This window comes from Lissotriton vulgaris, chromosome 1_1, assembly GCF_964263255.1.
Source record: "Lissotriton vulgaris chromosome 1_1, aLisVul1.2, whole genome shotgun sequence".
NCBI classification, from domain to species: domain Eukaryota; kingdom Metazoa; phylum Chordata; class Amphibia; order Caudata; family Salamandridae; genus Lissotriton; species Lissotriton vulgaris.
The window spans coordinates 1357183035-1357207688 of record NC_141685.1 but is presented as its reverse complement, the minus strand read 5'-3'; the positions used below and the strand labels follow the sequence as shown (position 1 = coordinate 1357207688).

The window sequence follows — 24654 nt, the reverse complement described above, 5'->3', positions numbered from 1 at the left end:
TCTATAACACTGAGGATCCCCTCTCTGGCCCTTTTTAAAAACTGTGATGATTGTTGATAGGGCCCATGATGCAGGAAATGCCTGGGTATGCGAGGCATTAAAGACATTGTTTAATATCCTTGCCCAAAATTTGGGATCACATTTATAAAGATCCGCCAGCACACAATCAGGGCCAGGTGCTTTATTATTAGATGTCTCTATGATTGCCTTTTCTACATCCCCCTCCTCAAATAACAGTGGGAGCGAGTCTCAGCAGGTTTCCAAACACAGAGGTGGATCATAATCCACATTGAGCCCATAAATTGCCTCAAAATGAATGAGCCACTTCCCCTCGGTGATATTGCTCTCCATGGGGTCATTCTCTAAACCCGAAAAAAAAGGTGTGTTCACACTGGCCCAGAATTTCGCCTATCCTTTAAAATTTCTACTGAGGAAAGTGCATTCCAGGCTTCTTCTTTAATCTCCTGTTTACGTAAGTGAATCGCCAGCTTATACGATTTCCTTAATCTTACTATGCGATCCCTATCTCTTGGAGTATTTTTCAAAGCTTGGAGTAGCTCTCGGTGGACCCGTGAACAATTACTGTCAAACCACCTTTCACCCAACTGACGTCTTGGTTTAGATTTAACAGTCAGATCAGAAGCTATCTGCCCACAGATCCCTTCAAAGGCTTTAACAATCTACGCCTTTGATGAAGTATGGTCGACACATTTTGCAATATTGTCTTTTGCCTTTTCACAGAGGTCAGCGTGGAAAGATTCAGGAATAACTTTAGACCATTTTAACCTCCTCTCCTGGTCACTTGGTACTACAGAGCTAACTCTCACCTTTCCTTCTGTTCCTAACAGGCCACACTCTTTGTCAACCACTAAGATAACAGGATTATGATCGCTAAAGGGAGACAAACTAGCAGTGTAAGACACTACCTTCCCTAGTAACAACGGTGATAAAAAAAATATAGTCAATAATGGTGTCCCTATCCTTAGCTTTAAACGTAGGGACCCTATCAATTTGGGCACTAAATCTAGGATCAAAGAGGTCCTCTGTTGTAAATGAAGCTAGTAGACAGATGTACAGCTTAATAAGTGTTTATTAAGCACCACAGAGAATAACTGGTGTTCCCATCATAAAGCAGGGAGCTAACTGAACAAGGCAGAACACATAAGAAGATGACATCAGGGAAAATGGAATGCGGGACTTAAAGAGGTACAGAGAAACACAAGTGCAGAGAATACAACATATCCTCTTCCCTTCATAAGGAGAAACAAAGAAAAAAAAACAAAGGAGGGTAAGTCTAAAAAAAACATACTAAGTACATGCTCTTCATTACAGAGAGAGACCTTACTTACAAACAAAATCGCGTAAATAACCTGGGGGTCTTCTCACTCTCTGAGTTCTACTAGCACAAGACCCGTTGGTACTGCTGGCACTAGACTCATTGGTTCTCACCGGTTCTCGCTCGGCTTTTTTATACAGAGCCACGCGCCTCAGGTTCCAACTCTCACCGTTAAATAGAGTGACAAATCTTTTATGGACAGACTTGACCTTAAATGGTCCCCTGAACTTCGTCAATCCAGCACCCACTCGACCCGGTTTGACTTTCACCCAATCATTCACAGCAAATTTGCATGCTCCATCTGATTCAGAGACAGTGTCAGGCTCACCAGGACCAGCAGGAAGGTCAGCATTCAGATACTCTTTCATCCATGCAGCAACCAGCTTAGTGCCCGCTGAACGTCCCCTCATGACAGAAAACGGAACCAAACCGGTCACACTATTTTCAGTAGTCCTGTAGGCCCAAACCAGGTCATTGACCAAACTCCTCACATCCATCCTAGAGGAAATCGCCATTTGAATGGCACCCTTAACCATGCGGTTGGCCCTCTCAACTATGCCATTCCCCTGGGGGTTGTAAAGTGAGGTCCTCGAGTGTGCAATACCGCACCTTCCCAAGAAATTAGCCATCTCCAGGGAGGTGAGCTGCATCCCATTATCAGTAATGATCCTTGTAGGAAAACCTTCCTCTCTGAAGATCTCACTCAGCACAGCAATAGTGCTGTTCGTAGTGATCTCCTTCATGAATTTGACTACTAACCACTTGGAAGAGACATCAACTACTACTAACCCATATCTTGACTCAACTGGTGGAAAGGGCCAATAAAATCAAGACATATGGTGTGCCATGGACACCCGGGATCAGCTATTGAGCCACAACCAGTATGGCTACCCACTTTAAGTCTCTTCTCGCTTTCCAAGCAATCGGAACATCTCTCCACCCACTGAGAAATTTCGGAGTCCATTCCGGGCCACCAAAAATTTTCTCTGACTCTCCTCTTGGTAAGGGACTGCCCTAGGTGACCCTCATGGGCTAACTTAAATAAAGTAAAACGCACATCATGTGGAGGAATGAATTTGTCATCCATTAAAATCATGAACCCCTCTTTATCCAAGATAGACAATTGTTCCAGAACTTTTAAATAAGGACGAAGTGCAGGAGATACGCAACTCTCTCTCCTTGGACCCTTCGCAATCATGTCTTTGACCTCACACAACACCACATCTTTAGCCATGGATGTATTCCACAAACTCCTACTAATTGCCCCAGCACACATGTCTACAACTTCATCCACAGCAGCCACAGAACCCTCTGAGTTGAGAGACTCCACTCCTAACTTGTCCACCCTCTCCCAAGGTAGCGGAAGTCTAGAGAGTCCATCCGCCTGGCAATTCCTCCAACCGGGAATATACTCCACAGTGTACAAGTACTCTTGGATCCTAGCAGCGAGTCTAGCTAACCTTGCGGAACCCTTGCCAGCACCGCCAGGCGAAAGTATTTTAACTAAGGGTTTGTGATCTGTCAATAACGTGAACTTGAACCCCCACAGGTACATCCTATAATACTCGCAACCCCATGCTGCGGCTAGAGCTTCACGCTCGATTATAGAGTAATTCCTTTCGGCTGTAGTGAGTGTCCTCGAGGCAAACGCTACCGTCTTAAGACCAGATTCGTGTACTTGAGCCAGAACCGCCCCCACACCCACAGCACTTGCGTCCACTGTCAAAACTGACTTGCGGTTGGTGTCGAACGGTGTCAAAATGCCTGCCTCGCAAATTTCCACCTTGATTCTTTTAAAACACTCGTCTTGTTCCACGCCCCACACAAACTTGCATCCATTCCTCAACAGCACCTTGATCTTTTCGGTTTTCTCTGCAAAATCCCTTACAAACTTAGCGTAGTACTCAATGAGGCCGAGGAAAGACCTCAACTGATCTTTATCGCATGGGGGTGGTGCATTTCTAATGGAGTCCAATAAGTCTCTCTTGGGTTTTACCCCGTCGACAGACAAGGTATACCCAAGATATTCAACCTCCTCCACTGCAAATTTACACTTCTCTTTCTTAAGAGTCAATCCTGCCTGTTCCATCCTCTCCAAAACGGTCTTCAAAATCACATTGTGTTCTTCAACAGTTGCACCAAATATCAGAACGTCGTCCTGAAAATACACTACGTTGTTCACACCCTTCAGTACAGCACCCATCATCCTTTGAAATACCCCGGCTGCGGAGGCGAGTCCAAAAGGCATTCGCGTAAATTGGTATATCCCCTCAGTTGTTATGAACGCTGTCAGTGCTTTTGAGTCTTGGTGTAGTTTTATTTGATGATAGGCGCTGCGAAGGTCCAACTTAGAAAAATACTTTCCACCTTTTAGTGATAGGACCAACTCATTGATGTTCGGTAAGGGGAAGTTGTCTACTACAATGTTTTGGTTCAGGGTGCGAAGGTCCACACAAACGAAATTTTCCATCAGATTTGGTCGTAATAACTACGGGGGAAATCCAGGGTGACGTTTCGATCTGCTCTATCACACCCTGGCCTAGCATCTCTTTCAGCATCTTCTTCACCTCCTCTCGTGTAATGAATGGGACCTTTCTCACCCTGTGTTGCATAGGTATGGCATCATCCCGCAGAACAATTTTATGCACATAACCCCTCAACTCTCCTATATGCTCGTCAAACAGACCATTCATCCCTTCAACTATCGAATCTGTGGTTATGCTATCTACCACCATCACTTGTTGTGCTGCCCTGGGATTTATTATTATTCCTAGGTCATACTGTTGCCCCCATACTAAAATTGCAGGACCAGATTTGGCTACATACACTTTACCTTCAGCCGAGCGATCCTTGAATGATATTACGCATACCATAAACCCAATCACATCTATACTTTCACCCTGATAACCACAGGCACTAATGTCACTAGCAGATAGCTGCACATCCTTCCAATTTGCTAAATACATATCCATGGGAATAATAGTCCATAAGGATCCAGGATCAACCATCAGCTGAACCTCAATTTTATCAATAAGGAACAGGGCTTTTGGTCTGAATCTTCTTCCAGGCTCACCTTCATTCACACCATCCCCACCTAGACACAATATTTTGTTGGCACCTTCTATACTAACGATGTCTCTTACTTCTTCCCTGTTTCCGACAACAGCTACTTTATCAACGTTTGCACCCCTACACATCTTTGCAAAATGTCCTTTCCTTCCACACTTCCTACACATTTTATCGATTGCAAAGCATCTCCTGAAGTCTGAACTGTGAAAAGTACTCCCACACCTACTGCACATTCTTCCTTGAAATTTATTCCTGTCATTGCCTGAGAACGCATTGTTAAATCTCCTCTGACTACTTCCTCCCTGGTCCACACTTTTCTTATTCACAACAGCAACCTCATCCTGATCAACACAAGAAACTCCATTCCCTTGAACATTTTCCTTTGTGTGATCTTTCCTTTCCATCTCTTTCATGCATGCGTTCGATTCCTCAACCACTTTTGCTATATCAATGGCCATTTGTAGGGTAGGATTTTTTGCCGCCCACAGTTTTTCCTGCATCTTTTTGTTCCGGCATTGTACTATCAGCTGGTCTCTTATCATTTCGTCTCTTATCTCTCCAAAATTACATTTAATTGACAGCTCACGTAACCTAGCCACAAATTGGTCTACTGATTCCTCATTCCTTTGGGGTTGGGTGTAAAATTTGTGCCTTGCCATGACAATATTTACTTCTTTCGCGTATTGTTTTTTCATCCGAGCATTGGCTTCTGTGTATACATTGGTTATTGCTCTACCATCTTGATTTACTGCTACAGGAAGATATTTAAAAGAGTGTTGTCCTTCTTTGCCTAATGCACTTAACAAAAGGGCTTTTTTTTCTAATTGCACTGAAATCTTTCCCATCAAGTGCCTCAATATAGTTCTCAAAAATGTCTATCCATTCATCCCATTCGATGGGTGGATCTCCAGTAGTTTGTAGAAACAATGGAGGTGCAATGACATTCAGGTTTTCCATTTCAAAATTCTTTAAGGAGCGCTACTCCCTTTGACGCAGAGATGGTCAAACTCAATTTAAATGTCAACTCTTCCTCAATAAACGTGCAATATGTGCTTCCCACTCTTTCTCTACTTCCACAATATAGGGAATAGTGTTAGTAGTAACCTTTCAATGTATGCTGCTTTGAGTCTAATAGACAAACAAATTCGATTTGTAAATAACTCTCTCACCCTTTAATTCTACTGCAGACACTTGTTTCCGTTTTTTTTTTTTGATACTCTTTCCAGTCACTCGAAATTCGTTTTGTAAATAACTCTCTCACCCTTTAATTCTGCTGCGGACACTTGTTTCCGTTTTTAGATGCTCTTTCTAGTCACTCGATATGCCACTGGAAGCGTCTGTTCCCACACGGTGCAATGTTTATTGCTTGCGATGTTTTACTTTACGGAAGCAGTGTCGGTTGCCTAGATACCAAAGAAGCTTTAAGATGGCCGCCACGTACGTTACGTTGCGCAGTCACGTCACTGCCAGTACGTCACCTCCGTCAATGACGTTTGTTTCCTTCTTGTCCGAGTGCTTCCTTCCTGACGCTGGCGTAGATGGCTCCGTTGAAAGAAAACAATGGCATAGAAATAGAACGGTGAGTCTGCTCGTGTGTCTCTTCGCTCGTGGAATCTACTCGTGTGTCTTTCTGCTCGAGGAGGCTTTTTTAAAAAATGCAGTCTGTGAGTTGTCTCCGTTTGTACCGGTGATGCCGGTTCACACGAGAGGCCAAATGTTCACTGAATGTCACAAATACAACACAAATCGCTCCGTTTTCTCTGCAGAAGCTGCGCACTCGCTCACCCCAATTCCAAAATGTGCACAAAAAATTTCCCTTTGCTCCAAAGTTTGTGCAATACAGTATGGAATACAATTCCTTTAGCAGGGTGCGTCTTTTTACAATCCCAACGCGAATAGGTGTACTTCTTTACTATCTCGACATGAACAGAGTCACGATTAGATAAAAGGTGTAAATAGGCAAATATTCTCCCAAACTCACCAGTTGTTTAGGGAATCTTGTAGGCTTCTGTTCAAAGCGTAATATTCCTTTTCTTCAAGGTAGCAAGGATATTTCTATTACTGTACTTTGAAATAAGAGGTTCTTCTTCTTTTCCTCAAAATCTGCGTGGTTCTTTTCACCAGTGGAGTTCTCCTCCCTCTGTGGTTGTTCAGCTCCTCCTGCTCATCGTCGCCATGTGTTGTAAATGAAGCTAGTAGACAGATGTACAGCTTAATAAGTGTTTATTAAGCACCACAGAGAATAACTGGTGTTCCCATCATAAAGCAGGGAGCTAACTGAACAAGGCAGAACACATAAGAAGATGACATCAGGGAAAATGGAATGCGGGACTTAAAGAGGTACAGAGAAACACAAGTGCAGAGAATACAACATCCTCCAAAGCCTCCCCCTGTTACGAGTGCTCAAAATGAGGCGTCAACTGAGTGAGCAGGTCCCAGATGGTCATCTATACAACAATCCCTTTCACACAAATGAATATTAAAATAGGCCATAACTATAATATAAAACAAGGTGGCTTGCTTAGACCTATAATTTTCTAAAAAACTCCCCAGATGTAATAAATGTTGGTTCACAATCACATCACATTCACCAGAATTATAAAAATTAGTAAATACAATTTTTGGGTAATTAAGGGTGGATAATTCTGCTATCAGACAATTATGAGATCCCAACTCCAACATCCTTGATGTCCCTTTTATCTTTAATGAAAAAAGGAGTGCTAGGTCACCCTTGGCTCTACCCGCTGTGGCCGGACGCGCAGGTAAACAGTAACATTCAAAACCGTCCAGCCAGAAACTATTCGCCCTATCCCACGTTTCCTGCAAAGCATTTATATCATATTGTTTTATGAAAGACAACCACTGCGTGTCCTCTCTTTTAGATCTAATACCAGCGATATTCCAGCTAACAATTTTACGATTTTGATCCGTTTCGGCTTCTAGGGCCTGTTCAATTAAGCATGGACCAGGAGAACAAACCTAAGGGGACTCTAGTCAGGCATTCATATAATAATAATAATTAGGGCTCCCGGTTTTCCGTTTAAACAGATTTTTACATATAATTACAGACTGAAAACAATTTTTCCTTTGTCTGTATTTATATGTAAAAACGGCAAAATACTGCTGTGCTCAAATCCAGAGTTAACTCACCAGGCCCCCTTCCTGCTGCTGGAAATTCCTTCCTGGGCACACACTCAGCCGCACACGAGTACTTCACAGGTCTTTTGAAGACCATTTACTTGTTAAAGAGGCTTAATTGTTCTTTCACCCCATGCTGTACCCTCTCAAAAGCCCCTGACTCCTCCTGTCCCAGGCCCCATACAGTGCACGTTTTTACACTTCAATTCACAGTGCTGCAGCAGCCGGAGATAAATGAATATTTTCCCCGTGACAATCGGCATGCCCATGATGTCGTCCTTGGTGAAAACACATTAACCGAATGTTTAATCGAAACATTATTTTCAACAAACCCCTCATAGTAAAATGAGCAGTGAATTTTTTCCTACACAATCACATAAGATTTCATAAACCGCTTCCATGTCGCTGTCGACATTTACTATGGATTAAAAATGTAATTCCATAATACACTAATAGTTAATTCAGGGGTCATTCTGTTTTTCACTTAGAAAATGCATGTCCTCGTAAATCACCCTCTCTGGCAATGTCCGCTGTAGCAGAGCAGGTTCAAGATGTTTAGTTTCACGGAGAGGAAGCCAACACAGGTCAATATGTGTTTGGCTCCTAAATCAGTGAGTGGAGCGGAGAGAGGTATTGGTATTTTTAGAAGCCCCACGAAGATCTAAAACTCCTTTGTAAGGTCAGGCGTTCTTCTCTTTGCTGAGTTTTATGCCAATGGTTTTTAGCAAGTGCTTGGCAGCTGTTTCAAGACCATCTGTAAGGGCCAAGTTGATTTTATTTGTATTACTCCTCCTGCTTTTCCTCTTAAGGCTTTACTGTGTGCATATGTCAATCCCCCCCCATTTATGTGTTTTCCTGCTGTTCTAATTGTTTTTCTACTCACTAGTGAGGTCATGCTTCCGCTCGGAAAATCTGTAGGCTACCTTAAAGTCAGAGATTTGAGTCCAGACTCGCTGCCTTGACTTTCATCCTCCCAAAGTTGATCAAAATAGTTGCATTGCCTTGTGTAATAGTAACACCCGTTATTTCAAGACTTCGGGGCTTAATTGATGAAGTGCTACATAGGTAACCCTAGGTTTGGCATGCAGCTATGGCACCTGTGTTAGTAACTTAAGCCTGTACACAGGCTTGTTATGTTAAATGACATGCATGTGTGTATAACAAATGTTTATACATAAGCTTGGTGTGTTAAGTGAAATACAGCTGTTAGTAATGTAAGTCTGCCTGCAGTATTATGTCAAGGGACGTATGAACATGCAGGAGTATCAGTAATGTTGGTATGTAAACAGGCTTGTCATGTTACATGAACACTTTTGTTTTCATTTTAAAACTGGGGCTGACTAAACACAGCGAATTAAAAAAAAAAATTCTAGCTGGCTTTAGATGAAATACAGAAGCGCTGGCACATGCTTGCTCCTCATAAGTGCTTGTACACTATCCTAAAGTGTTTTTATAGTAGAACTGAGAAGCACAGGTATTCTCCTTTTCAAGTTACTAAGTACCGGACCATTTAAAGCACTGCTTAAGCCACAACAAATCGCTAGTTTAACCCGTTAAGCGCGCGCAAACATTCCGCCCCAGTGCGGACGTTCGATTGCGCTAACGGGATTCGGACGTCCAACGGTCGTGCGCAGCAGTAGCGAGGTAGTGCACGCGACGACCGTTGGACGTTCGAAGCACGGAACGGCTTAAGTGAGCGCAAGTGTGCATTGTCAATTTAAATAATTGTGGAAAAATACCAGCTGTAGCGTCGTCTTTTGCTTGTGGCAAAAATAAATGTGGATAAATACAGAAAAAATGTCCCAAAAATAAATATGGATAAATACAGACGGAAATGGCAAAAAAATAAATACCATAAAACCGGGGGCCCTAATAATAATCCACATTTGTAAAGCGCACAATCACCCGTAAGGGTCTCTAGGCGCTGGGGGCCGTCGGGAAGATTTAGCCAGCTATTGCCCAGAGTCACATGGTGCTGGGCTAATCTGCCGCCGGTGCCGCGGATCAAACCGTGATCCCCAGATTCCGGAGTCAGTCGCCCTGGCCACGGCGCCACACCTCCTTCAAGGTGAGACAGAGGGAGGAATCTATTTGTTAAAACTAAATCTCGATTTATGTTACCTGGCCTTGGATCTTGAAATTGAGGGTCTGTGTCTGCGCCCCATAGAGGCCAATTTATACGGGGATCGGGCAACCTATTTCAGATAAAAGGAGGAGTCTGATAAGCCCTCTTCCAATCTGGCCCAGTACCAAAATTAACATTCCTATCCAAACGCCTTACAGGGGAATAGAAAAAACCCAAAGGCAGGGCCCTAATGCCTCCCTTCATCTGCTCAGAGGCATCCCAAAAAAGCCTGTTGGCTATATTGCATTTATTAAAGTTAACAATGATGCAGTCTCCATCAATTTGTTTAGGGCAGTTACCAATCCATCCCACCCGTCTAGCCATTATTATATTAGAAGGGATCCCAGCATTACCACAACAGTGTTGATCGCACCATCTTTTAGTTTTCCGTAGTAGTGCCTGGGAGGATTCACTAACATTGGCATCAAGAGGGGGAACCCCTACAACAGCCACCAAAGGAGTAGCTTCAGGGGGTAGATCAAGTCTACATAAATTAGGGCTTGGGCGATTCTCCTGTCTAACAGAGGGCCAATGGAGATCATCAGTCATAACATTAGGTAAAAAAATTTAAGGGTTCTGGACAAACACAGGATTTAATCCTCTCTACATGTGACCTCTTTGCACGCACTAAACTAGGCAGAGAACTATAATTTAGCTTAGCCTGTGCCTGTAATAAGGGTTGGCTAACAGGGTGAGGGTCTCCCACTTGTGGCATAATCTCCTCACAAGCCTCAGATAACACAATAGGATCAGTTGGGCTATGCAAGGTTCTAAAGTCCTTAATAAGAGTCCATTCTCTCAAATTTTTTTAAGGTGCCCGCAACACAGTTTTTTAAAGTGTCAATTATATCTTTGGCTATCCCAGTGAGAATAGGCTCCAAGCGGGTGCTAAAAATGCCCTCTACAGTGTCACACAATGTTCGTTGAGTGCTTTCCTTCACAGCTGACCCTTGTCTAGGGAGGCTCTTCTTTGATCATTTATCCAGTTTATAAGGTTTCTTGGCCACTCTCCTTTTCCCTGTACAACCCAAGGAGAGCGCTTGTGGAACTTTATCTAAGGGCATTGAATGTTCATTAGGTACAACAGCTACCTCCCTTGAACGAGCACCAGCTTTAGACAGAGCTTTGTTCTCCTGTTCGGGATCTCAGTATTATAGGTTCCAAAGGAACCGGGTTCTTCCCTATTTCAGTCACCGCAGACCCATCTCCAAGGGCTGAAGAGGTACCCAAGCATAGTTCCTTTTCAGCGTTGGCGTTTTTCCTTGCTCAATGGTCCCACTGCCGACAAACAAATAAGAAATTGTGGATTCAGATTTTCTCTGCATTTTAGATTTTAACCCCTCTTGATCCAAACTACAAAGATGTTTGCGCCTACCCATGTTTGATGTAAGGGGGATGGCCCAGCCCAGCCTCCTCCAACTGCTGACTGGTATGGACGGACCCGCCCTTGGCCTGGGTACGCCCGCGTCCCTCTGCGTGGGAGGGCCGCTCGCGCTTTATCACGCCTCCTGGCGCACACAGCAGGCGACTTGCAAAGCCTGCTGGGGCTTGTAGTTTGTATAGAGCCGTTCCCCTCACGGCGGGACCTGGTGGGCTAAAAAGAATGGAAAGGGACCCCAAGCCGTTTCCGTCACGGATGATGGCAAGATGTAGAGCAGGTAAATAGTAGAGAAGCCGTTCCCCTCACGGCAGAGTCTGCAGACTGTAAGCGCAGTGAGATCAAAAAGTATGTTGCTTGAGAGCCAAGCGGAGCCATTGCTTGTTTAGAAAGTGGTAGCTCCTTGTCATCGGTCACTCCACTCGCTATCTTCAGCGCCCCTCAATGTGAGAACACGGTCGTGGGGATATATTTATCGCACAAGCAAGTGCCTCTGTTGCAGGTGGTACAAAAGGGGGTGGTGATGGACGGAGCATCCGAACCAATCAAACACTCACACCCAGTCAACAGATCTGGGTTCAATCCATCAACGTTCTTTAGCCCACTCTGCCACCCCAGTTCAGACATGGCCATGTGCAAATCAGTCTGACCCTGTGCCTCATGGGAACAGTCCAGCCCGAACTGCCAAGCCATGCCTTCCCTGGACTGTAAACAAGCTTCCTAGGACCGGTTTCTGGCATTACAGCAGTCTTCAGCCAGGCTTGCTTGAATCCAGTGGCAAAGTGAGCAAAGGACTCACGTCTGAGCATACCCTGCGAACTTATGGCGAACAAAGCGGTACAAAAGGGGGTGGTGATGGATGGAGCATCCGAACCAATCAAACACTCACACCCAGTCAACAGATCTGGGTTCAATCCATCAACGTTTTTTAGCCCACTCTGCCACCCCAGTTCAGACATGGCCATATGATCAGTCTGACCCTGTGCCTCATGGGAACAGTCCAGCCCGAACTGCCAAGCCATGCCTTCCCTGGACTGGAAACAAGCTTCCTAGGACGGGTTTCTGGCAATACAGCCGTCTGCAGCCAGGCCATGTCTGAACTGGGGTGGCAGAGTGGGCTAAAGAACGGTGATGGATTAAACCCAGATCTATTGACTGGGTGTGAGTGTTTGATTGTGATCCTGTAGCGTAGATCGAGCGATGGCCCAAAAAGACTGCCTCCTGATGTGCGGGGTTGGGTTGATGAGCTCGTGGTGCAAACTTCTGCCATGCCGCAATTCCGCGCTGCGTCTACTGCAGCGGGCTTTTCCTGGAAGGCGGAAGTGCTAGACCGTAGTGCAGGTCCACCGGGGAGTCCCAGCGTGATCTGTCTGCAGGGGGGGCTCAGTCCCTGGCAGTCTACATCAGAATTATGACTGGTCTGGCCTGACCTGGCCTCTGAACACCGACATATCAGCTCCTCACGGTAGTGCCAAGGTGTTTGTTGGAGGGGATGGGGCTAAGAGAGTGTGGGTGGTGAGAGGGAGAAGGGAGAAAGGAGGCGGTAGGGAATTTAAAACCTCTCTTCAGCACTTGAGCCAGGTGACGGGGTCTGCATGGCCCTAATGTAGACAGCTACGCCTGCCTCCTCTGAGGATTGGTGCTCTGGGCCCGGGCCCAGCTCGCCCGTGTCAGAAGCCGACACTGCAGACACCCACTGGCCAGTCACGAAGTCCAGTGGCTGAAGCCTTCCAGGGAGCAGAGAGCGCTACAGCACAGACCCCCGCTGGCAGTTACTGCATAGCATTTGTCTACCGTCTCAGAGGGCGCAACACCACTCACCCCTCCGATCACTGAGTGTGGCTTTGTCTGCCTTCCCGGAGGAAGCTGCACACTTGCACAGCTGGCAATGCCACCTGTTGAGCTGTCACTGCTGGCAGAGATGCTATTTCCACATTGTATCCTATAACCTCCTCCTAGCTGGCACACAGTGGGTGCTGGCACCGATGCAGGGGGCTGTATCCTCTCACAAAGCATGGCCCAACAGTAACCAGGGGAGCAGCTTTCAAGGGGGGTGAGGAGGAGAGGAAACAGTCTGAGAACATTGGTGGCTGTAAATTGACTACATTCATTTGTTTTTTTACAGCACTTCAAAGCTTCCCTCTTACCGTTCCAAGCCCCGCAATGATGGGCTTTGCTATCATAAAGACAGTTCAGTTACCTCCCTGGCAGCAAGCGTCCCCTCTTCAACGAAGCCTGATTTAAACATAAAATGGCGAAGTCCTTCCTGGGTGCAGGGGGTGTCACTCCGCCAGGCTCCAGTGCTGCTGACGGCCGCACTCCTCGCCTGACAGTTATATTACTGCTGGTCCCACCTTTCAATAAGCGCCTGTCTGAAAGTCTGACTTTCCCGTTTCTCTATGACTGTTATTATTTTTCCTCTCTGCAAAATTATTAAAAAAGAAAAAATAATGTAGAAGAAAAAATGAGTTTCCCGCCTTTCACTTTTCATCACGTCTGCCACTGTCAAGTGACATTTATAGGGAAGAGAGAGAGCCAGGCACAGAGCACGCTTAGACGTGGGAGACGTGCACATACAGGGGTGATGTGGACATGCGTGGGAGACATGCACAGATAAGAAAGCTGTACACAGACACGCCTGTAGGCAGGGAGTTGGGCTGTAGCCCAGCAGGGCACACATACAGAGGCAATACTTCCTGCGTAAGAGCGGGAGGGAATGCAGTGTCTGAAGGGTCAAGGAAGTACCATGCGAGGGGTGGAATCGGTGCAGCCATGGGCATGGGCCTTGCACATGAGTGGAAGCGGGTGCTTGTGGAATGGGTTCTCCTACTTGGAGACAGAAAGCAGGCACTGGGGAATGGAGGAACGTCAGAGGGGATGTGGTGCCCTTTTTCGGGGTGATGGTTAGCAGAGAGGCAGGGACATCCAAATTGAGAAATCAAAAGGGCACCAAAAATAGCACAAATACACGCAAAGAATTGTACAGGTTATTGTGCTGGACTGCTTGGGTAGTGCTTGATTATCTGTGCTTTGTTTGCTCGTTTGCCATGTGCAGTGATGCTCATGCAATATTGGGTTGCTGGTGTAGTGTGATGGGTGCTTGCTGAGAGTTGAGGGGCTCTGTTAGTGTTAGATTGTCTAATATGGGTAGGCTCTAAGAGTGTATGCTTGAATGGGTGGTGTTCGCTCAGGTTGACTCATGTAGCATGTTTTGCACTGTGGTAGGAGAGGGGTTGCTTATATGACATTTGGATTGTTTGTGCAGTGTTTGGGTTGTTAGTGATTTGCCTTTGCTGCCCTTGTATGTTGCGTGTGCCGTAACAAGAGTGGGGTTGGTTGTACTGTGTCAGTGTTTCATTTGTAGTGACATTGGTGTTGTGACTTGGACGGGATTGTGCAGCACCTAACAGTGGTTGCTTATGTTATTAGGTCTGGTTTTGCAACACCAGGGTTGCTGATTTTCTTCATGCCCTGCTGATACGTTTTTCTCTTGCTGTGTTTGATTGTTTGTGGTGTTGGATTGCTCAACAGGCCTTTAGATTATTGGGGTTGCTAGTGTTCATTGTTGGGTGTTTCGTTGACCCGTCTTCCTCCACAGATTTGCGAAGAGGTCAAAGCTATCCTGCTTGCTGACATGGCGCACATCAGTGGACTGGTTGCAGCCCAGGCAATTCCTTCTCCATTCGACCATGCTGACATTGTCACCAGCACCACCCACAAGACCCTGCGTGGGGCCAGGTGAGTGTACGTGGTGGTTTGGGGGTGGAGGCAAATCATTCTGGTGTCCTGCTGCAGCTGGGTGATGTTTTGGAAGGTCAGCTGAAGACCAATCTTCTTTCCTGTAGGGCTGGATTGATATTTTACCGGAAGGGTGTTAAATCAGTGGACAAGAAGACCGGCAAGGAGATCCTGTACAATTTCGAAGATAAAGTAAACTTTTCTGTGTTCCCGTCCATCCAGGGGGGGCCTCACAATCATGCTATTGCTGCTGTGGCCGTGGCATTGAAGCAGGTGAGGTGCCTAGGCAGCAGGAAGCCCACTGAGGGTTGAGGGTGTCGGTTTATTTATAGTTGTGCGTAGCTGTGATTTGTGCCTTAAGAAGTGTATGTGTTCTGCTCCCATTAAGTCCTTCACTACACCTGTAAGCATCATAACAAGGACAGATGGACAAAGGCATATTTACTCTACTTTCAGCACAGCCCTAAGAAACAATGTGAATAAATACAGTAGGTGTTGATTTGTGTGTTTACCGAAAGGTATCATCACAAGGAGGTCTTCCCTGCATAGCATTCTGTTCTGTTTTATTATTTTTTTTAGCTGGTTCCAAGTCTGATTTTCTTATGGTTGTTCCCTCTCTGTAATAGATCGGGTGAGCTTTGAAAAAAAAAGTAAGACTGAAAGTATCACTCCTGACAATAGAAGAATAATTCCTAAGAATTAAGATTGAGTCAAGCTTTTCCTACCATCAGTGACTTTCTTTTTCAAAATCAGTCTTGTATAAGTAGTTGGTTGTGTTATGTAAAAGTCATGTTAAATTCTATATTTCAAAGAATGTCAATGGTTCGCAAAAATAGTAATTTGTCGTGTGATGGCAAAGCTTGGAGTATGTTATGTTGTCATCAAGCGGCCATTTTGTTCCATAACTTTCAGACTACAATACTTAACTTGCAGATAAACCATATCAGTCATGCAGTGGTTTTCTTTCAGTCCCTGCACCCTAGATAATGCATTCCTTTTCTGGTGGATGCACGCATTTCTGAAGTTTACCTGCATGCCTGTGCCTTATTAGTCTTTTTTGCACCAAAAAGAGAGAACGCTCTTTTTAGCCATACTTGGTTATTCTTACCTCTGAACCGTGTCCCAGGCTGTTAAGCTGATGGTCAGCCGAACAGTGGTTCGGCACCAAACCTTGCCTCCTCTTCCATCGGTCAATTTGAAGCAGCCTCTCTAACCAGTATCCCTCCACTCTGTCTGCAGGCAAGCTCCCCCATGTTCCAGCTGTACGCTCATCAGGTCCTGAAGAACGCCAAGTCCATGGCTGCGGCCCTTCTCCAGAAGGGCTACACTCTGGTCTCGGGTAAGACTGCTAAGTGCTGTTCCCTAGCTCTCTACCTGCAGTTTGTTCCCTGCATCTGTTTGTCTGTTGCAGCCTCTGTGGTATACTTGTTGGTGCTGGGTTTGGAAGACATGGTGCCATCCTATCCAGCTGCAGTAAAACTCATTGTTGTCTGGTTCCCAAGTGGTGCAGCAAAAGAGGCCCTGAGCTTTACAAATGAATTCAGCACCTTTGCAAAGCAAACCTTGCCTTATACTTGGGTAAGCCAAAAGTCAGCGAAAATACTGCTGCTATAATGCTTCAAATGTAAAGTTTGTTTATTAACAAAGTATTCTTTCCACTTTTTAAAAATGTCCTTGTCTAGGTTAGAAAACTGCAACACACTGATAAAGTTCAGAGTCTCAGGAGGCTTTGCCCTAGCAGTAGCATTTCAGGGTTACAGAGCTAGAAATCTGTAATACATTGAGCAATATCATGGGTGTGGAACAATGTGTTCATGGCCCCCTCGCCCAAACCAGGTACCCATTGGGCCAGTCCAAAGATCTGCGATCATGAAGGATTTAAAACTTGTAACCTAAGGAATCTTCCCTGCACCTAAATCCTCCCTTAGTGCTGCTTGGAGCACCTCGAAAATACTTTGGTGAATAAAATATAGAAAATTGGTAAACATTGGAGCAATATGGGCAGGACCACCATCCTCAGCACAGCCTTTCTCGTCATAATTAAGAGCGCCAGTTAATGGTATTTCATCAATTTCGCCGTAATAACTGGTGTGTCTTGCCTAATGACTCTTTATCGGATTTAGTGTCCGCATGAGTAATGGGGATACCCAAATAGCAGAGCTCAGTGATGGCCCTTTTTAGTCTGATTCTCTTGGCTAACACAGCAAAACTGCCCTGGGGGGATCCTTTGTGTAATTGTATTGAATTCATGTCGTGTCCACTTGATACGTTTTTCAACTGTTTAGGGTGTATGGAAGTAGAGATGCAAGGGAGGAGGAGGGGTGACTGTAAAAAAACATAGGACAGTCTGGGTCCAGTGCCCTCATCTCAGCAGGCCCCAACTCCCCAGTCTCTGTAAGCACAAACCAGAGTGATTCTATCCCTAAGGTAACAATGTGAGGTACATGGACAAGCCTGGTCTCGTGCCCCAATAATGTAGGAAAGTGTTGTACGAAGTAGTTATTAACGTGAACAGCTCAACCCACTGATCATACAAAGTGGCAGACTAAATTATGGACCAGTGTTCATAGCCTGCCTGAACCTATGCAACAACTCTTGGCTAAGGGAATCAAAAGCTTTCTCCACATACGGAGACTATATCTCTCCTGGTCGCTCCCGGCATTGTGTTCAATGACCAGATGACACAGCTGAGAGAAGCGAATGGTGTCACTGCCCAACGCACAACCAGCTTCCTCTGTGTGTACTTGTGCACAGACCTCTGCTGTTAACCTCCTGATACTACGTAAGCTGGTCTATCCATGTCACAGCTCCGTTTAAGATGGGGATGCCCGTGGCTCCATGATTATTGCTTCCCTATGAGATACAGTATTGTTTGAGACCACAGTCTAAAGTGTTGAAAAGCTGTTGGATGAGTCGTTCAGAATTTCCCGATAAAATTCCACCCCAAGTCCGCCCCTACCTACCATGTACCCTACTATGGATTTCAAACTCTATAACGTCACCATCTTGTCCTCCAGAGTGTTCTGGCCTCAGCCTTGCTAGTCTACACTCTGATAACCACCTATCCTTGTGCAAGGCATCTTCAGATTGATTTACATCTTATAGTTTAGAATCCTCTTGAAATTGGTTAATGTTGTGGGAAGACTAGAAGGCACAATGTAATTATCAATTTATATAGTGCCTTCTACCTTTCACGAGTCGTGTGTGATGTTTCCGTTGGACAGCAACAGTTGTTGCATGTGGGAGGCTGTCCTTTCAGTATTTGTCCTCCAAGCTAGAGCCTTGCTTGATTGGTCTCCTGACATACATACCCTGAGTTTGTGTTTGGTAGGTATACTTGTTTTAAAGCCACTGCACTACATGTGCATCTATGATTAATTCACACTGCAAAGGAAAAGCATTGCTTGTCTATAATGGTAGTTTTTCAGCTTGTATGTATATAAGAACAAGACTGCCTGCATGTGAAGTGGAGGGAACTTTTACTCATACTTTACATAATGTCATGGAATAAAAGAAATTGGTGGGCATAAGGTCGACACACTGGTGAGCCATTTACAACTCCTTTGGTTTAATGCCCATAATTTTTAAGTTGAGTAAAAGAAGTCCTAATTCCTGCTTTAACCACTAGATGAGGAAATAACACAAGAGCTGTGAATTTGTACTAAATATAAGTTGTAAACCTACTGTTTATAGGTTAGTAGCATTGGATTCCCAATTACCCACCCTGACCTCTGGTGCCTACGAGTCCACAACAGACCAATAACTCTCTGGCTTTTTTGTTCTGGGGCAGGCGGCACTGACAATCACCTGGTGCTGGTGGACTTGCGTCCGAAAGGGATTGATGGTGCACGGGCTGAGAGGGTCCTGGAGCTGGTTTCTATCACTGCCAACAAGAACACCTGCCCTGGAGACAAGAGCGCCCTCACGCCCGGTGGACTGAGGCTTGGTGAGCTTGCCTTTACACATTTTCTCTCTCCCCCCCTCCACCACTTGTTGTGTATGTGTGTGTTTGTCATTCATTACCTAGGATCTTACGCTGCCCCCCTGAAACTTTCTTCATATGTTTTGCGAATCAGTCTGGCACTTAAAGTGTCTGTCTGGCTTATTTTAGCGTGTGTTGTTTTTCCACAGTGTGACATTGATAGTCCATAGAAGTGAGTGCGGTACACCACCCTTCGAGTTTCTTGGGCCCTGTTGGTGTCCCTTGCCAGGTTTCTCCATCCCTTCGTTGATGGGCAACCCCTCTAAAACCACATTCTTTGAAGTACTCATTCAACCAAGATATATGTATTTTTTAGGTGTATGTAGCTTTAGTTTGAGTTCGGAGTACTGCTGTCTGGACTTGAGTAAAGTAGGTCCAGCAAATAAAATCAGAAAATGTAGAGTTATTGACGTGCTATAATCAACAAAAGGGGGAGAGGGAGAACAAAGGGGTGGATTCCTTCTCCCAGGTAATATAAATAAACAACAAGAATCCACCTAACTGGACGTTGTGTTCCCTACAGTGGTGGGGAGCACAGGCTGTGGGGAGCACAAAGTGCTTGTAAAAAACCCCTCACACACTAAAAGGACCCTTGGTGTCATGCTTCATCATTGGGGTCTTCGCACCCCTCTACGGGATGCGGCATGCTGCAACCTACGACTACGCGGGAGCACTATCTCGTGTAGACTATGTGTGGTGTGTATGAGGGTTAGGTGCGAGTATGTGGTGAGGTAATATTAGTGAGTGAGTGATTTAAAACGGTACCTGGCTCGTAGGGTGAATCAGAACTAATTTAATGAGCCCCCGGGCTGGTACTATTAAAAAGGGTGCAGGTTGAGGTAGTTATGTGATATTAAGCACATCACCTCTCAGGTGCGTCGACATGTTTCGGGGTAAGACCCCTTCTTCAGGACAGGGTGCACCACACCCCACCTTACTCACGTTTGTCTAAGTAAAAATGATTTTTACACAAAAGTGAAAATGTAGTGCTGTAATATGCCTACACAGTTCATCAAGTTCTTTTGCTAATATGCAATAAAGCTGTAAAGGAAATGCCTCCTTCCGGGTAGATGTTTAGATCAAGGAAAACCAGGGACTCATTGGAGACAGCTAGTGAATTTAAGAAAGGCATTTTGCATGTTCAACCAGTTCATGAAGTCAGTAACTGATTGTGGATCCCCTTCCCAAATTACGAGCACATCGTCTATATATCTCCTCCAGATGAGGATCTTATCTCTGAAGGGATTGGACGGATTGAGGATCTTGGTGGTCTCCAAATGGTTGACGTAGAGTCCCGCGATACTAGGGGCAAAAGTACTGCCCATGCTGGTACCGTGGCTTTGAAGATACAAGGTTTGATTGTATCTGAAGAAGTTCTTTGTCAGTGCCAGTGAAATACATTCCAGGACTACCCCACGTGGGGTCTGGTACTTCCACGGGTTACTAAAAAGTACCTCCTCAATGATACATAGTTTCTCATCATGTGGCAAGCTGGTGTACAGGCTCTCGACTTCTAGGCTGAGCAATAATTGGGTTTCTGGGTCGAAAGGTATGTCCTTCAACAATTGTAGGACTGCTTTTGTATCTTTCAGATACGTGTCTGTGGCCTGTACCAGGGGACGAAGAAAAGCATCTGCAAATTTCGAGAGGGGCTCAAGTAAGGAACCGATCCCAGACACTATAGTTCTCCCTGGTGTTTTTTCTTGGTTTTTATGGATCTTGGGGATACAATAGAAATAAGGGGTCTTAGGTGAAGAAGGCCCCTTCCTTTTTCGTTAGCCAGTCATGGGCTAAAGCCTCCTCCACCATAGCTCCGATTCTTATTCGAAGTGATTCAGTTGGATCATCTGGCAGGACCGTATAGTTACGTCTGTCAGAGAGGAGTCTTAAGCATTCCTGATCGTATGCTGTGGAGGTTTGCCAAACAATTGCTCCTCCTTTGTCAGCTGGTTTTATCGTAATTTTGGGATTGTTAGCTATCTGTCTGATGGCTTCCTGTTCTGTACAACTAGTATTGTGGAAATTGCTGGGTTGGGTGAGGTCAAGTGTGTTCAGTTCCCTCATCACTGCTTTTTCAAACGTAAGTACCTCAATGGGTAAACTGGCATCTGGTGGACTGAACGAGGATTTTGGTTTCAGGCCTGAATTTAGAGTTGTTAATTGTGGCTCTTTGTCTCGGAAAAAGGTTTGCAATTTTATTTTGCGTATAAATTCTTTCATTTCAACATTTAGTTTGAATTTGTCTGGTTTGTTGGTGGGAACAAACCCATGGCCTTTGTTAAGGACTGTGTTTTGGGCATCAGTGAGAGGCCATGGAGTGAGATTCACTACTAGATTTGTCATTTCTTGCTCGATGTTGACGCTTGATTGGCAAGATTCCCTGTCAAGCTCCATGTACTCATCCTGGGGTCCTCTTGTTCTGTGTCTTGCCACACCACAGTGTTGCCCTTTCCGTTCCTGCCTCTTCGTGGGCCCTGGCGTGCTCCTAAAAAAGGCTGTTGGTTGTAATAAGTTCCTTCATAGTCAGGGTTCCATTGTGGGTAGTTTGGTCCTTGTGGTGGTGGACCATAAGGAAAATGGGTGAAGTGTGGGGGGCCCATGTATTGTAGGTATTGGGGGGGGGTGCTTGTTGGTAACCCCTCCACCCTCTCTGTTTGGGGTATTGTTGTCTTCCTTGCCTGAAACCTCCCCTGTTTTGTTTGTACCTCTGCTGTTCACTTGAGTTAGAGCCTGTCTGTCCCGCTGTAATTGTTTTTGGCAACATAGCCACTTTTTGTGTAGGGGTAAGCTTCTTCTGGGGTGAACCGATCTTTATCCTTTTTCAACTTATTGAATTTACTCTGCTTAAGGGTGAGCTCGAAATCAGTCATTTCTTGATTCAGCTCTTCCAACCTCTTTTGTAAGACTGCAGGTGCTTGGTAGCTCTTCAATTGTACCTCAATTTTTTGAAGTTATTGACGTGGCCTTCGAAACTTACTTATAAACTATAACTACTTAAGTACAAACACATGAGAAATGATGTCTGAGAGAAATACATATTTGTATGGCTCCATTCTTCACATTCTCTTTTTCTATTTGATGTTTTTTCATAATGGTGAATAACGTTTTCACTGTGTAGGCCAGGTTATTGAACACCCTCCATGGAAATGGTTACAGTGATGTGATGGCAATATCTGTCCAAGCTGTGGTTGTTCATAGACGAAGGTGAGCCCCTGTCTTGGGGATTCTAGAGGTTGCTTCCATCGTGAGGTCACTGCAGCTAGGTTTACTTCCACTGTGCAGAAACAGACTGAGTTTAGGCACCAGGTCACCTCGTTGACGGCGACTTCTAGTGTGATGTTGCTACTTTATTCCCCCAGCAAATTGGTCCTTGAAAAGAAATTACTAACTTTGTATGGGCACCCTCAGGTTTTTAGAATGATGCTGCTGGTTTTTCGTCTCTGTGTGCACGGAGGCGTGCTAACCAGGCATGTGTGCCAGTGCCCGGACCATAAAATGTGTATGTATGATTGACTATTCCCTAATTGGAATAAGCCAACTTACTTGTCTGTCCCTAGTATATGGTACCCAGGGCCTGTAAATGAAAGGGTCAGCCCAAAAATTGCTTCACTGATTGTGCCACGCTAGGTGTGATAAAGGTAAAACATGGCTCACAGTCTGCCACTGCAAACTGGAAGGACAGTTTTAAACTGCTTAATCGACTTAGCCATTTAAAACAAAATGCCCAGTCTTCCCCTTTTATTACATATTTCACCCACCGTTAAGGCAGGTCTATCGAGCTCCAAGGCAGAATGCAATTTATTAAAAATTGGAACATTTACACCTCACTGTGGAAATGGCTGGAAGCCCATTGACAAGTGCAGAGTTACAAGCTGCCACACCATCCTGCTAACTCTGACTAGGACAGCTAAAGTTGCTACTGTAAGGAATCAAACAGCTTGCTACGTTAAAGCCTAATTGGTACCGATGCCAAAATTAATGTAATTTGTTGCAGTGTGCAATTTTTACAAAGTTGCCACTTTGTTGCCCAAAGTCTCCTTTCCCCGTTTACAGTTGCACAAGGGACAAAATAGAAGTCTGAGTAGAAGATATGTTGCCTCTCCCTAGCAAGAAGCCACATGGTGTTGGCCCAAAAGATGAGCTTCAAAGGAAAAGCTACATTTGAAAGGCCAATGGGAAACACTTGGAGAGGGTCTGTTCTATTGTTTAGACAGGCCAGCACTGGGGACAGAGAGGGTAAAGAAGCTGTCAAACCGGTTTTCCAGGGGTGTGTAGCCCTCTTGCCAGCCACATCTCTGGGTTGGGCTAGGGAGCTCTGCACGCTGAGAGAGGGGTTCTGCCATCTTGAGAGTGGGCAGAATATAGACTTCTGGGTAGTCATCAGGCGGGAGGGAACCTGGAATCCCATTTGCTAGTGACCGCAACCTCCCCTGGGGGCGTCTTCTGGTAATAAGTGGCAAATGCAAAACAACAGTTGATGGACAGAATGCAGAACACTGTCATACATGCACCCCAAAAGTGGCATCCTTGGCACCCAGAACTCAGATCTTTCACTGTAGAAGAGGACCAAAGAAGGACTGCCTTGCTGGACCAAGGACTCTGCAAAGAGAGGCTGCACTTACATGAACTGCAACTGGTGTACCTGGTGGCTAGCAAAGGAGAAGGGACTGTGTCTTCTGTGTCCTGCTCAAGGATAAGCCTACTGCTAAGCCCAGCCAAAGCAAGAGACTCCCAAGCGTTAGGTGGCTGACCTCCTATTCGCAGCACAGGGCCATAACGGCTGAAGAAGCCTGCTGAGGCGAGTTGGTAGCCCACAGTCCTGAACAGCTTCTCCTTGTCGCCATGCAGCTAAAGGGACCAAGACCAGATGCTCAAAAGTTGCCCCAAGCCTGCTCGATCTGGATGAGTCGTTCCCCAGAAGGCAAGTTGATGCCAAAAAAAGAAAAACACAAACTGCAGTACTGGGCAACGGGTAGTGCAGTGGCGACTAGACTTCTGCCAAGCTCGAGAGGATTTCAAGAGACATCGACCTCTGTGGGCAGGATCGCCTCACCAAGCCCATGGTCTGATAGGTAGCCTGTGGAATACCTTGTCGACTGCACAGCATCTTCTGCATCCGTGAGCTTCTTCTGCATCCTGTATCCCTTGCATCATTATCACTCCATAGAAGTCCATGGCAAGGAGCCACTGACGCTGGACCCGAACTGAGGACTGCTTTCTTTGAGGGGGGGTTAACTGTTTTTGTGGACCCTGCTGGTTCCTCTGACTGGCTCCCTACTGGAGTTGATTATCCAAAGTAACTCTAAATGACTGCATTTATACATACCACGTTTTTTTGAAAAAGATGTTGTCGTATTTGTTGAGTTTGCCAGTGCTTGTTCACGGTTAAGTAAAAAGTGTTGATTTACTATACCTTGTAAATTCTGCACCTCCGGAAGACTGGTGGATCTTTTTTGTTTTTGGTGTCAATAATTATATAGAAATCTGTACAATTTTTATAAATTTGTGTCCCATTACTTGAGTGTCGTGTGTATTTCTCCAATTGTTTTGGTGCCGTTTAAAGTGTGTACACTTGTTACTTTGTGCAAGTCTGAGTGCTCAGAGCCATAGCTGCCAAGGGTTGAGCTGTTTAACAAACATCTACTGATCTTAAAGGGGGTTGGCAGTGTATTACATGGCCAGGTCACACATCACACCAAATAATACCCCCCATTTCCTTACGTTTAAAATATGAGCCATTGAAACAAAGGCAATTCATTTCTGATGATGCCCGTTTGATCGTAAACAGTTGAAGATGCACGTGGTGGGCATTTGCTAATCCATGAAAAATTGCAATAATGCTCATGGTGTATTATTCATGCTATTTAACCTGAAACTTGAAACCCACC

The 24654-nt window shown here is 45.2% G+C and overlaps 1 protein-coding gene across 2 annotated transcripts in view; it reads left to right on the top strand.

The window, feature by feature from the left end:
* SHMT2 (serine hydroxymethyltransferase 2) overlaps window positions 1-24654 on the top strand; it is a 207725-nt gene that overhangs the window by 162823 nt on the left and 20248 nt on the right. Inside the window, exons 7-10 of one of the 2 annotated variants that reach the window (XM_086966700.1) lie at window positions 14645-14784; window positions 14892-15057; window positions 16024-16123; window positions 18575-18730. In XM_086966700.1, coding sequence (XP_086822826.1) covers window positions 14645-14784; window positions 14892-15057; window positions 16024-16123; window positions 18575-18730 — 562 coding nt within the window. Of the gene's footprint in view, window positions 1-14644; window positions 14785-14891; window positions 15063-16023; window positions 16124-18574; window positions 18731-24654 lie in introns of both variants that reach the window. The other variant, XM_086966695.1, reaches the window with a different exon arrangement.